Source organism: Podarcis tiliguerta (assembly GCF_965153285.1).
Source record: "Podarcis tiliguerta genome assembly, chromosome: 11".
Lineage (NCBI taxonomy): Eukaryota > Metazoa > Chordata > Lepidosauria > Squamata > Lacertidae > Podarcis > Podarcis tiliguerta.
Window position 1 is genome coordinate 45,486,687 of NC_139544.1, and position 14,198 is coordinate 45,500,884.

Below are 14,198 nucleotides of genomic sequence, written 5' to 3' on the forward strand. Positions count from 1 at the left end.
TCTCCTCTTGCCACAAACAGATAGGTACATCAGTTTAACTATATGTGATAGAGAATTGTAGAAATTCACAAATTTCTATTATCTTGTCTATTTCTTCAAACTCATTTGAGAAGATTAACCTGAATATGCATCCCCTGGGAAATAGATGAATTTATTAAGGATCCTGTGATGCCATACCATTTCTAAAGCCAACCTATGGCTAGTTAGCATTAATGTTGTCCCTTGATACTTGAAAGTGAACTCTGCTACTACCTGTGTTTATACAGTCAACTCAGTGATCCTTGGATAACAGCCCCTAAACTCATTCCCAACCTCTGATCTGTTTTTACTTTCAAGAGGTGAATGAGAGGTTGAAGTAAGCTAAAAATGATTCAGTGGCACGTGGCAGGATGAAAAGCTTTCGGCTTGTCTCTTCTCCTTAATCTCTGGATAAGTAATCCATGTAAACAATAGCCGACTTGTAGCTCTCGTAGATGGATAGAACTGAGTTACGACACTCACGCTGTGGAAATGGTGGTAGCGCACCCGCAAGTGCCTTGTGCGTTTTGCTATGCTTCTATGACTTTGTTGCTCAAAAGGAGAATAAACATCTTTATTCTGGAGTCATGGATGGGCTCCCCTTTCAGTAACTTCTTTAGATGAGACTCCAAAACAGGAAAGAGGATGAAAGTTCCTTGCACATTTTCTTTCTACTATTGCATGCCATGTGAAAAGTCATCTCCAATTTCCTGCATGACTTTGACGCACATAGCTGAATGCAAGTCATGACCAATGCAGTGTGGTCTCCCAAGTCCCCAAGCAATCAGTGTTTATTGAGCCCCTGGTCAGCTGACATGCCTGACTGGTGGGCTACAATTGTCTTGGTGGATCAAACGTTTTCCAGCCCTGCTTGAAAGAAACACAATAACTTTTGAATGACCAATAACTTTTGAATAGTCAAGGGCAGGCATAGGCAAACTCGGCCCTCCAACAGTTTTGGGACTGCAACTCCCATCATCCCTAGCTAACAGGACCAGTGATCAGGGATGATGGGAATTGTAGTCCCAAAACAACTGGAGGGCCGAGTTTGCCTGTGCCTGGTCAAGGGGAAAGGAGCTGAAAGTGACAAGAGTGAAAGTTTGGGATAACCACCTCTGAATACTGAATGTGTAAGCAAGCTCCAAACTGCCCATTTTTATTCAACATCCCAAAAGCTTAAACAGTTTTTAGAAGAATTGAGGATCCCTGCTCTTAAGCGCAAAACATCACAGTATAAATGGATAATTGTATCAATGCTGAAATAACATGTTTTTTTAATTAGACAAACATACTGAACCAAAATACCTATTTGTATACAACAGATGATAAATAACATGGATGAACCTGGTAATAAAGAGATACCAAAGGTTTCGACACATTTCAACCTCAAAATGTTATTAGTGGGAAATTGTACAATTTAAAAATAAATCTCTATATACAGGATATTATAGAACCCAAACATTTTGATTAGGTATGGATACTTATTTCAGAAGTAGGAAATCTGTGGCCCTTGAGATGTTGTTGGACTCCAACTCTCATCAGCTCCAGCCCGCATGGCCAGCTGTTAAGGATGGTTACAGATATGGAGTGCCACAGGTCCCCCACCGTTAATTTAGTTTATTAAATCACATGTTATTATATACTTTTTAATCTAACATCTTGGATTGGTTTAGTTTGGTTTATGGTTAACACTAGATCATATTTTTGTTTTGTTGAATTTATCAAGCAACATCCTTGATGTGAACATGGATGATTGATACTGAAATATGTAGGATTTCACAATTTGTGTATATAAATTTGATCACTTGGATATCTGTCACATCAGAACATTAGTAGGTACCTTGTCCAAATATAATCATGAATATATACAGTCTGGCATCATAGGTTAAAATCCTGTTAGTTGCAGTGTGTGTTGAATGCCTCTTAAGCCTCTCAAAGTTCAGAACTTTCATGATGGATTACATTAAGAGTATGCTATGTTGCAAATGAACTATTGTTTTATGTTGTGAAATATCCTGTTAGAAACAAAAATCCAAAGGAACTGTGGGAAAGATTCTACAAATGTGGTTGCCTTCAGAGTCCTGGAATCTCTTTCAGACAACAGACTGAAATATCTCTCTTCCTTCCAGTTCTTTGTGCCTCACAGAAAACTGGGGTGAAGAGGGATGTGTATCTTACTTTACGTGGTCTGCTACCGTCTGGAATCCTGTGTGCATGTTGGGAAACCTAGAGAATGTTCTCAGCAAGCCAGAATAATTGAACTGATGACTATAGTGATATAATTTTGAATATCTGAGACTATTTCAAGTGTTACTGATCTCAGTTTCATATTTAGTAGCAATGGTTCTCAAATTCTTTATTAGAGAAGACATATTATGATGTGGTAGACTTCCCCTTTTTCATGCCTTTTTTCTCCTTTCACCTGAAGCAAACAACATGTCAGCTTTGCTGGGTCTTTGGCCAGCATTTGGAAATAAGTGTTTTCCATTATACAGTTCACATTTTTTAACACTGATATGAAGATTACTGTTGTTGAGGGCAGAGAATTTAAATGCTACCAAAGAAAATAATCTTCATATTTGTTGATAGTCCTTCCTACGACAAGCTCATTGGGGTAGTCTAATTTCATCTGTACAACAGTCCTCTGAGGTAAGCTAGGTGGGTAAAAGGTAATATTATGTCTGATTTGGTATTTGAACCAAAGTTCTATTCCAAGTTGACTACTCTGCTCAAAGAGTAATCTTTGAATATAATGTGTTACAATGGAATACAAACATGTGTGCATGCACACACACAGACACATGAGTTGGATGTGGGCCAGTAAATTGAAGCTGAATCCTGAGATGTGTTCTGAGTTATTGAGTCTAGGAAGTGGGAAGACATCATGTTCTGGCTGTGTTTGCACTGGGAGGAAGGAGCAGGTCTGTAGTTTTAGGGTTTTCTTGGATCCAAAGCTGTCACTGGAGGCTCAAGGAGGCTTGGTAGCTAGCAGTGTTTATTTCCAGCTTTGGCTGGTTCACCAGCTGTGGCTTATTTTGGAGAGAGATGCCTTGGCCATTGTAGTCCACATTCTGGTAACTTCCAGACTGGTCTATTGCCATGTGATCTACGTGGGACTACCCTTGAGGACTATTGGGAAACTTCAACTGGTCCAAAGTGCAGCAGCCAGATTACTGGCCAGGGTTCTATTTTAAATTCATATAACCTCCGTTTTAAAATACCTGCACTGGTTGCCAGCTTGTTTCTGGGCCCAATTCATGATGCTCACATTAGTGTTTAAAGACCTAAGCTATTTAGACTCAAGTATCTGAAAGACTGCCCAGAAGAGCTGAAAATGGTTCTTCATGTCTGGCTTAGAACCTTTGGCTCCATTGCATGCCATAAATATCTATGCCATTGGGTTACAACACTTAATAGCTAAGCTGGTAAGTGTGCAATTGCCTATTTTGTGAGGGAGTTGTCTGTTGGAAGAGGCAACACCAATTCTCTTCACATGCCCTCAGTATACACACCAGAGTAGTTTGAGAAGTTTGAAAGGAGTCTACACCCCCCTAGCAATTGGTTAGCATCTCCAAGACCCGCTGCTCTTTCTCTTAGATGTTAGAAGCTTGAATTCCATACTTAACCAAATTAATGATGTAAAGTAATAAATGGAATACAGTGGTACCTTGGGTTACATACGCTTCAGGTTACATACGCTTCAGGTTACATACTCCGCAAACCCAGAAATAGTGCTTCAGGTTAAGAACTTTGCTTCAGGATAAGAACAGAAATTAGGCTCCGGCGCCGCAGCGGCAGCAGGAGGCACCATTAGCTAAAGTGGTGCTTCAGGTTAAGAACAGTTTCAGGTTAAGAATGGACCTCCAGAATGAATTAAGTACTTAACCCGAGGTACCACTGTATAGACGTATTATTTATAAACATCCATTGTTAATTACTAGATACGTGCTACTTATATGAATTTCAGCATAAATGTCCAAGTAATTTTGAATACCACCAGAAGGAGTTTGCAGATAAGTGCTACTCTGACTCCCAACTCGATTTTATAAAGCTTCACCTTTCTTTAAAATTTAGGCATATTTAACTTGAAAGCTTATTTAAAATTCAATTGGTGGTTTCCCTAATTGATACAGTAGTGGTTTGCTCAATACCAAATATTTTTCAAGCTCCTTTTCTCACCACCTCTCAACCTTTAATGCTTTCACACAGTATAAATGGTCTGTTCTGGTTTTCTTCTAAGTTGTGTAACTTTTGTGGCATAGCAGGACTGATAATGAGATTAAGCAGGCATACAAATATTTAATACTGTGTAACTCTTACTTTGGTTGCTGTTGAAAGATTCTGGATTTTTAGACCTTGTGGAGAAAATTTTGAAAATATAACTGCATTCTTTTTTGTGTAACTTTTGAAATACAGCCAGTGTGTGTTTCAGGATTCTTTGCAATCTGAAATAGATTATATATTTTAAAAAGCAGGATGTGAATTACAAGGAAGAGTGAATAGCAGTTTACAGCTGTAGACCATGATTAATCACAGGAGTATTTGCTCACATAAGTGTGTTGAAGTGGCCAGTCCTGGCTCAGCACAAACTGAAACCAGGAATCCAGGTCCATTTCATAACAGGCTTTAAAAATCAAATATATGCATTCTTTCTCTTCTGTATGCATCCTCATATACATATTGATACATGTTACACACTTGCACTATACCACTGTCTGGAAGATGTTGGAATACAAGAGAGTAGCAACCTATGATTGGAATTTATTAATGAAAGAAGAAGAGGGCATTGTGGGATGGGAAAATAGCAATAGTGTTTGATAGGAATCTGGGGAGGTTGTACTACTGCAGCAAAATTAAAAAGTTTATTCTGCATGGGAAAGCTCTTTTATTAAATACAAATATATTTGTATTTAATATCTTTAATAGTTCTAGTTTATTAGAAAATGGCTTCAAGAACCACAAGTTCTGTGCTTATTGCAAAATGTAACTAAGAAGCATGTATAGTGCCTTGGTTATTTAAAAAAATGTGTATAGAGGATATCATTGGAACAGCCTTTCTCAACCTTGAGTCCCCAGATGTTGTTGGACTACAACTCCCATCTTCCCTGACCTCAGGCTTAAGAGCTCCACTCTCCATCCTGCTGCAATCATGAGGAGATTAGTAGTTTTCACTTCCTTTTTCAACTAACTGCTGTTTAGGACATAATTGCGACCTGAAAAACTGTGGTTAGTCTACACTTAACTGTGGTTTAGGGCAGTGGTAGGGACCTTCTGAGTTTTTTGGACTCCAAGTCCCATCAGCTAATGATTATTCCTAAAGAAGTGATAAATAGCCATATTACCTGCCCATCAGCTCTCAGATGCCACAACAGTTCTCCTTGGCAAGTGGTTCTCCAGGGTCTTCAGATAAAGTCTTTCCATATGCTTGACCCTTTTGACTGGAAATAACAGTCTTGGGGCCTTCTGTGTGGAAAGTATGTGCTCTGTCCTTTCTAGTTATGAGCCTTTGATAATGAAAGGGAGTAACGTACAAGCATTAACATTCTCGTACGAATTTGATTTGCCCCATCTCTTCAGGTTAGAATTGGAAAATAACGCTTTGCTTTTACATGCAAGCTGGAATTTGTTTTTCTCCAGGATGTGCTCATGGTGGGATATGAATTTGGTGTGATTGGTTTTTCTTTTTTCTTTTTTTCTTTTTCTGCAAAAGCTGTGGGGGCAGACTTCATTACTGAGGTATGCCAGACCTCACCATAACATGCCACATACACTTTGAAAGGTTTTCCCCCAGTGATTTTTGTGTCAAGAGTGTTTATTACTTACCCAGAGAAGGAGAACATCCTTAGTTTTTGCTTGACATTCTCATTTGACCACATTAGAATGTTTTTTCTTTTCTTTTCAGGAACCTTATTGAGGAAGTATCTTGTTTTTTTAATTCATGAAATCAAACATTCTAGAGACACTATGATTTGGTACTTGAGATGCAATACGAAATCACTTGTACAGCTCAAAGCTTTGAAAGCTAGGGTAGCTGTCACCAATATTATGCTGAAAGCGCAAAACAAAGGAATAGGAATCAGTCAAATTACATTTTCAGTGATGCTAAATTATAGGGAAGCAGTTTGTTCCCATCTATTATATGCCCTTGAAATTAAAGGTTATAACAAACTGTTAGTGGTACTTATATGCCAACACTATTCTCTTTAATCTTGTGCTTGTGGTTTGTACTACTTGATCTTGAAACGGGATGAAATGTTCTCTAGAATGGTCCCCCCTGGTAATCCTGAGCTTCTCAAATGGGATATGTGACAATCTATTCCTTCTCCACAGTATGATTTCCTCCACCACTGTATTCTGGTATGCTGTTGAAGAAATTTCAACTACAGTAGTGGCATTTGATGGCTTTTGCTACATCACTTCCTGAAGGTGATATCCAACTTTAGGCATATTCATAGCAGAACTACTGAAACCAGTTGACACAAGTCCGTTGATTTTAATGAGTCTGAGCTGAGTATGACAAAGGTTGGATATCACCCTGAATACTTCCACTAAAATACCTGCTGTTTCATAGTAATTGACCCCTTTCACGCAAAAAACACTGTGTAAACTCATAAAACAAAGAATAGCTCCCCTAAAGTTGGATAAACTCCCTAATCCAAAACTGGCGCCAAACATTCACAAAGGTGCATGTTGAGATATGTTAGAAAATAGACCCCAGCATTCTTCACTAAGTAGGTATAATCTTCAGCAGAACCTTAGTTAGGCTGCTTCATGAAATTTTCAACCAAATGGAAAAAAGCTTCATTTGACACTTTCAATAGTGAAGCCTGTTTAACATATTGGGTAGTCCATGTTTGTTACTTACAATTATATTGCTAGTAAATGCCCAATGGTGGGTCTTCCAGCTTTGGAGAGCTCTAGCTAGAATTCACCCTTTGGGTATAATCCAGACACTTTCTGCAAATTAGGTTTGGGTACGTCCTCATTTGGGCCAGGCCCAACAAAGACCTGTATTTTTTGAGAGAGAAATCTCAATTAGCCTTCACTTCCCTCCTGGTCTTTAAACTATTAGCCTGCTGCTATCAAAATGTTTACAACTTCCTTAGAAGCAGAAATTGATTAAAGAAAGACACGATAGGTAGTATAGTTGTTGCTTCTCTAATCTGTGCCTACCGATACTTTTTTTTCTCTTGTAGACCCTTCTGATAACCTGAGAGAGATTCTCCAAAATGTGGCCAAATTGCAAGGGGTTTCAAATATGAGAAAGCTAGGCCACTTGAATAACTTTACTAAGGTAAGAATTTTTATAATAGTTAAAGCATTTGTGTGTGTGGTTTTGGTTCTGGTTTTTTTGCATCATGCCAAATCAATTGATTCATCTGGCAAATAAAAAATAATCATGGTATGATTATTTGTGAGTGAATGAGGTAGTGATGGGATGATAAAAATGATGGAGGGAAAGTGATTAAAAATCACTGTATCCGTTCATTAATGCTTTGCTGAATATTACTTACTTGGTCATCACAAGCTTTGTGCTACAGGAACTTGAGCCAGAACTTTAATGCAGTGGGTGGTATTCAGCTACATTTTACTCTGACAAGGTCCATTGAAAGTCATGGAACTAAATTTTTAAATTTTAGTAGGTCTGCTCTGATTATGATTTAGTTGAGTAGAATTCTATGCAGTGAAAGAAATGGTCGAAGTATCTTTGACAGAAAAAATAGTCGTCATTTTGGATATAGATGGAAATAGGGATATGTAAGACGTGTAACAAAAAAACCAAAAGAAAAGTGTATTGAAATATATGTACAGTACATCAGAAGTACATGATCTTAGGAATACTATTTTAGATAGAGAGATTGTATAAATGAACTGCCATTGAGATCTATTTATTTTATTTCATTGGTTGTAAACTGCTTTGAGGTTTGTTTTGTTTTTTTAACAAAGAGAATAAAACAATAAAAGTAGCAGTAAAAACAATTATTTAAAACATTCAGAAAATAAAATCAGCAATAAGCTAAAAAAAGATTAAAACATACATAAACATTCTTCTACATGTCTGGGTAGGTTTGCCTAAGCAAAAATGTTTTTAGCAGGCACTGAAAACTGTACAGTGAAGGTACTTGCCTGACGTCTGTAGCCAGGGCGTTTCAGAGTGTAAGTGCTGCCACACTGAAAGATCAATTTCTTAATGAGTATTATGTGGCACATGTAACAGTGGCAGAATGGGGCCTTTAGCATGGTGGCATCTGCCCTTTGGAACTCCCTCCCATTACATATCAAATGAGTACAGTCTCTATTGCCTTTTTGATACCTGGCAAAGTCCTTTTTTTCCATCAAACCTTTTAAGTGGACATTTTAATTCTAGTCTGTACCTGCACTGAATCTGAGTTGCACATATATATATATATATATATATATATATATATATAGTCGGGACGCGGGTGGCGCTGTGGGTTAAACCACAGAGCCTAGGACTTGCTGATCAGAAGGTCGGCGGTTCGAATCCCCGTGACGGGGTGAGCTCCTGTTGCTCGGTCCCTGCTCCTGCCAACCTAGCAGTTCGAAAGCACGTCAAAGTGCAAGTATATAAATAGGTACCGCTCTAGCGGGAAGGTAAACAGCATTTCCGTGCGCTGCTTCCTGCAGCCAATCAGAAGCCACGGTTTGGTTTCCGAACGTTTTGGAAGTCAAATGGACTTCCAGAATGGATTCCATTCGACTTCCAAGGTACGACTGTGTTGTATATGCCTTGTTAATGCTTTGAGATATTTCATGGGAAGAGATTCATAAATGGAATTAAATAAAGAATGTGCACCACATTAAGACCAGAAATATTGAAGTTTGGCACTCAAGTGTAATTGTGCTAGCTGCATTTTTGGAAATTACATTTAAATAGTGGAAAGGGAAAAGTTTGAAGTTTTATCCTTTTAAACAGTAATCTCCTCAGACACTTTCACTGAATGCAGGCCACTAGCTTTTTAGAGTTTCTGCGTGATGCAGTGGTTTCACATATATCCCAATAACTAAATCTTCTATTTAGGGGAAAGACAGAGGGAACTAGTGATATGATCGCTAAACCATGTGAGTGTCACACACTTGTGTCTCTCACTTGTCATGATTTCACTGGATCAAGTAACAGGCATAGCTGACTGCTGACCAACAGAACTTAAATAATATTTGTAGAATTGCTTTAGCTCATTTTGACAACATACCTAGCAAGCAGTTGAGTTCTTAAAAAAAAAAGTGTTTGAGGGGGGAAATGGATGTAATAGCAGAACGCTGGAGGTCATTTCTATGCTGTGAAGTGTCATGAGGAGATGGGGAGCTTCCCTAATTCCTCATGCAGTTTGGGGGAGTCATTTCGTGTACTTTTGTGCTGCTGGGGATACATTAATTCCTTATTCTTTATTGTATTCTATTTATGGATGGCCAGGCAATTTACATTAAAAGCAGAGGGGTTTTCCCTAAAAAAAATGCCTGTTGTCAGAAAAAGGAAACCACACACCTTCATCAGGAAGGTTTTTTCAGTTTCTTTGTGGCTGTGTTTTAGTTTTTTATTTGCAAAAAATTAATAATAATCTGTGCACATGCTGAGTCCTTTAAGAAACCTGTTACCTTGTCTGTGGGTGGCCCTGTTTTGCTATTCTGCTGTTTGGCAGGGGATCAGGAACTGTGCAGTTGGAAGGAATGATCACTTTTCTCCTTTTTCTTTCACTGTGGCAGCAGCAGTAACGCCTGATAGTTCTAACTGTAAGCCACTGTTTATGCGATGACTCAGCCCTGTGGCTTGAACCATGGCTAGGTGCTATCCTGGAAGCTTTCACACTTAAAAGATGTAGCTTCAATATTAGTGTAGCGAAATGGTAGAGTGTTGGACTGGCACTTGGGAGTTCGAATCCCCACTCAGCCCTGAAGCTCACTGGGTGACCTTGGGCGAGTCACCATCTCTTAGCCTCATCTACCTCCTAAGGTTGTTGTGAGAATGAAATGGGGAGAGGGAGAACCATATGCACTACCTTGAGCTCACTGGAATATAAAGGTGGTATATAAATGTAAGAACATAGAAAAGAAAAAAAAATCTCTACACTAAAGGTTTCCCATAGGAAATGCATTGATGGTTTCCCATAGGAATGCATTGATGGTTTCCCATAGGAATGTATTGACGGTTTTAAGAAAAAGGCGCAAGACGTTTTCGTCTTGCAAAGCAAGCCCATAGGGAAATTCGTCTTGCGAAGCAACTCAAAAAACAAAAAACTCTTTCGTCTTGCGAGTTTTTTGTCTTGCAAGGCATTCTTCTTGCAAGGTACCACTGTATTTACTGGTTGTAAACTATAGAGATGGGTAACTTCGTGCCTGGGGGTGGAAGGTGGCATTCCTGGCCTCTGTTTAACCCATGGGATTCTCCTCTGTCTTATGCCCCCACCCCCTTGCCAGATGCCTCACCTTCAATGAGTGCATTTCCCTGGCAGGAATGTGTCATTGAACTGTGATCATGCCTCTGGCTTGCCTTGATGGAGGGGTGTCTGTAGAAACCTCTGACTTTTATATGGCAGGAATGTAGATTACCATAGAAAGGTAAGACTTAACATCTGTTATTCTGCCCACGTTCCCCCCTCTGACCTGCCCACCATTGGCACTATAGAATTCAACCCTCAGGCTGAAAAAGCCCCCCCCCCCCCCCGCTGCCACCCACTGTTGTAAACCAACATCCCACTTCCCCTTTTCCAAGTGTTTATAGTAGGATCACACATTCCGGCCCCCCATGAAAAAATGTTTTCTTAAAGAGTACTTGCAAGTTAAAGTTTGTTTAGTGGTGTATAACCCAACCCGTTTTTTTGCAGAGCTGAAAAAATGCTTTTCACTTGAATTTCACTTTTCTAGTTTCTATCCCTTTAAGATATTCTGCCACTTACCTGGAAACCTTTCTGTTAGAAGGTGACCTGCTTATCTGTGTTTTTAACAGCTGAATCATATAAAGCACTCTTTATCCTCTTGGCAGCCTGTATTTATAGATGTATAAACGAACGCGGCAGCAGTGAATTTGCACTTTTGCAAATGTCGAGAGTGGCAGAGGTTGGCTCCATGCACTTCAAAATGAATAGTGCCGCAGAAATAGATTGGACAAAGATGTGAAACTATTGTCATGAAACTAATTTCAGTCATTTGAATGATCAGCATATTTTATTTAAAGTACTTATTTTTTTTTAAAAAATAAAGGTTTGCTAAAATGCAGTAAGATCTTAACACATCTTTCTCTTTCAGCAATACCTTGAAAATAATTGCTTAGTTTGATTATAAGACCAGAAAGCCAGGGAGAGTTTTGAGTAGCTGTGGAGAAAAGTGTGTTTGACTTGTTACAAAACTCCTTACCCGGCCAGTTGACATACACATTTTTTACTCGCAGCTTCTTTGTAATGCTGGTCATACTGAAGAAAAGCTAGGTTTTACTTATGAAAACATCATCATATGGTAAGTCTCTCTGTTTTTATTTTGGAGCATTATTTGGACCATTCATGAATGATAAGCTAGTGTTTCTGTGACTGTTGTTTGTTGTAAGCTAAACAGCATTTTGGATGCCAATGTGTTGAGGTCATGATACAGATTGTTCTGAGTATGTGGCAGGTGCTCTATCCATTGCAGAGTTCTTGATTCTGATAAAGCATTAGAAGCTGAAGACCAGAAACATCTCAGCCATGATCAGTTCTTGTGTTGGAAGAAGGAGGTACTAGTCTAGGCTCTGTGCCCCTTTTGTCATTTTTTGTTCCTTAACTTCTACCCATTAGCATTTTTTCTACCCAGTCTTTGGTCATAGGGATGACCTGTAGAAATGCTTAGTGTGAGCCTGGTAGCTTGTCTCAGATGGCACAGACAGGCTGCTGTTTGCCAGGTTTTCTACTCAGTCCATCGTATAGAAAATATGTGAACAATTTATCAACTGAAAAGTCTGATTTTACAAAGTTAGCTCAAGACCTGCAGGATTTCTTAAAACTATTGCATTGAAATTGTGTTAAAGTAATATGCTTAATATTTTATAAGCACAAATACAAAAGGTGTTTTTTTGTAGTGGTAGGGGGAAAATGTCTGTAAAAATCTCTTATCCAGTGAAGAATCTTGATATTCACAATACTGTGTTGTTCTCTGCTAAGTTTGTGTATCAGAAAATATTATTTATTTTACCATTAGCATGGGCAGCAGTCCACATCTCATTTACTGCTAAATTCAGCAGAACTTGTACAGAATAAGTCTATAACCCTGCTCCATTAAAATCAGTGAGAATTTAGCACTTGTTGTCTATCGCAGTTAAGCACTTGTTGTCTGCACAGTTGCACCTTGGTTCTCAAACGCCTTGTGACTCAAATGTCCCGAACACCGCAAACCCGGAAGTAAGTGTTCTAGTTTGCAAACTTTTTTGGGAAGCCGAACATCCGACGCAGCTTCTGATTGAGTGCAGGAAGCGCCTGCAGCCAATTGGAAGCCGCACCTTGGTTTTTGAACTTTTTTGGAAGTCAAATGGACTTCCGGGATGGATGCCATTCAAGAACCAAGGTATGACTGTATTGTAAACAAATATAGTGATATATTACTTTCATGGGCAATGAAACCACCCAAAAGGTCACTTCCTGTTACCAGTCACTACTTCAAATCTGAGTGCAGATTTTATTTTATTTTTTGGGTTGTAGACATTCACTTGAAGTCTAATCTGATATTTAAAACAAGATGTGACATTGCAGCAGCTTGTGATAATTCTTGCGATAATTCCTAATATTTTAGCAGTTATTTAATTTCTACTTTAGGTAGGGAAGTGGCCAGTGGACTGGATCCAGTTCCTTACCCTACTTTTAATTATAATTTTTAAAAAGTGCAAATGAATCCAGACAAGAGAAACTAGACCTCCTATCTAATTATTGGTATTAAAGAATCATTACATTAACAGATTGCTAGAGCTATTATCTGTCTTTGAACTTCTCAACTAAAAATCCAGTTAATGTGTGCCAGCCGTAGAAAGAATGGATTCCACAGTCAAAGGGCCTAAGGCAGATAATTCCCTGAAATAGCTACAGAGGTAAGCAAAAACAGTCTGTCACTAAGCAGTGTGATCAGAATAGCTTCCCTAACCCTGAAAGTGGTGAACAATTGGCCTCTGTTTGTGCAAGCGGGACCATCCAGCTGAGCTTTTGAGACGCATAAGCTCTTTAGCACTGATTTTTTTTTAAAACCAAAGAAGCTTCAGAACAGGAAGTATTGGGCCACACGCATTCCACACACCCTAGCCCAAATAATGACATCACAGGCTGAGATGGTAAGTATTGTTTAATATTCTCTGCACTGTTGGTTGGATTTTACAAATTGGCATTGGTGGGAGCGTCCGGCCAGCTTTGAAGTGGAAACCAAATTACTTATTACTAAGCTGTTGAAAACCTGGTGTTCACAATTGTGTAACTATTTAAAATGAGGACATGCTCTTCATGGAAACAGGCAGTCTTAACTTACTTTCATTATTAATATTGTTTTCAGCAAGGAGAAGAAAATGCGAAGATGTGGAGAATTTGCTTACATCTTGGATGTTAAAATGTCTAACGTGAATAGCTGTGTACTTAAGCATGGATCTGTTCCTGTCTCGCAGAAAGGAAGAGGGAGTCTGTTTTTAGAAAAAGGGACACACTTAATTATTTAAAGCCTGAGTGATTTTCTTATCATTTGCATCATAGTTTGCGATTAGCTTTACTGAATGAAGCAAAAGAGGTGCGAGCGGCAGGGCTGCGAGCCCTTCGATACCTTATCCGAGACTCCAGTATTCTGCAGAAGGTGTTAAAATTAAAAGTGGATTACTTGATAGCCAGGTAACAATAAATTGATACTGTATTTGAAATCTTTTTCCTGATTTGGATAATGAATCACCGTTTATATGACTCTTTGAACCTTTTCGTTTGAGCAGATCGGAACCTGTTATATTTAATATCCATAGATGCCTGCTTTGAGTGATGTGAAATAATAAGGGTTGTATGCAGAAGCATAACTCAGCTCGTGGTCAGGCTTTCTTTGATGGAATGAGGAGAGAATAAATATTTTGCAGTTCCCTGCCCAGCCTGCAGCTCCCTGTGTCTCCTTGCATTGCTCTGGAGGGCTCCCCAGCTCTCTGGAACAGTTTTAGGAGGGGAAAGGGGCTTTAAGGTGAA

At 38.9% G+C, this 14,198-nt stretch overlaps 1 protein-coding gene across 6 annotated transcripts in view; it reads left to right on the plus strand.

Annotated features, from left to right (window-relative positions):
* Positions 1–14,198, plus strand: part of RICTOR (RPTOR independent companion of MTOR complex 2) — a 61,271-nt gene that overhangs the window by 2,780 nt on the left and 44,293 nt on the right. For all 6 annotated transcript variants that reach the window (XR_014502773.1, XR_014502774.1, XR_014502775.1 and 3 more), the window contains exons 3-5: positions 7,215–7,312; positions 11,426–11,490; positions 13,731–13,862. Coding sequence is in view for 3 of the 6 variants with exons in the window: in XM_083402612.1 (XP_083258738.1) it covers positions 7,215–7,312; positions 11,426–11,490; positions 13,731–13,862 (295 nt within the window). In the remaining 3 variants the exon portion in view is untranslated. The remainder of the gene's footprint in view (positions 1–7,214; positions 7,313–11,425; positions 11,491–13,730; positions 13,863–14,198) is intronic.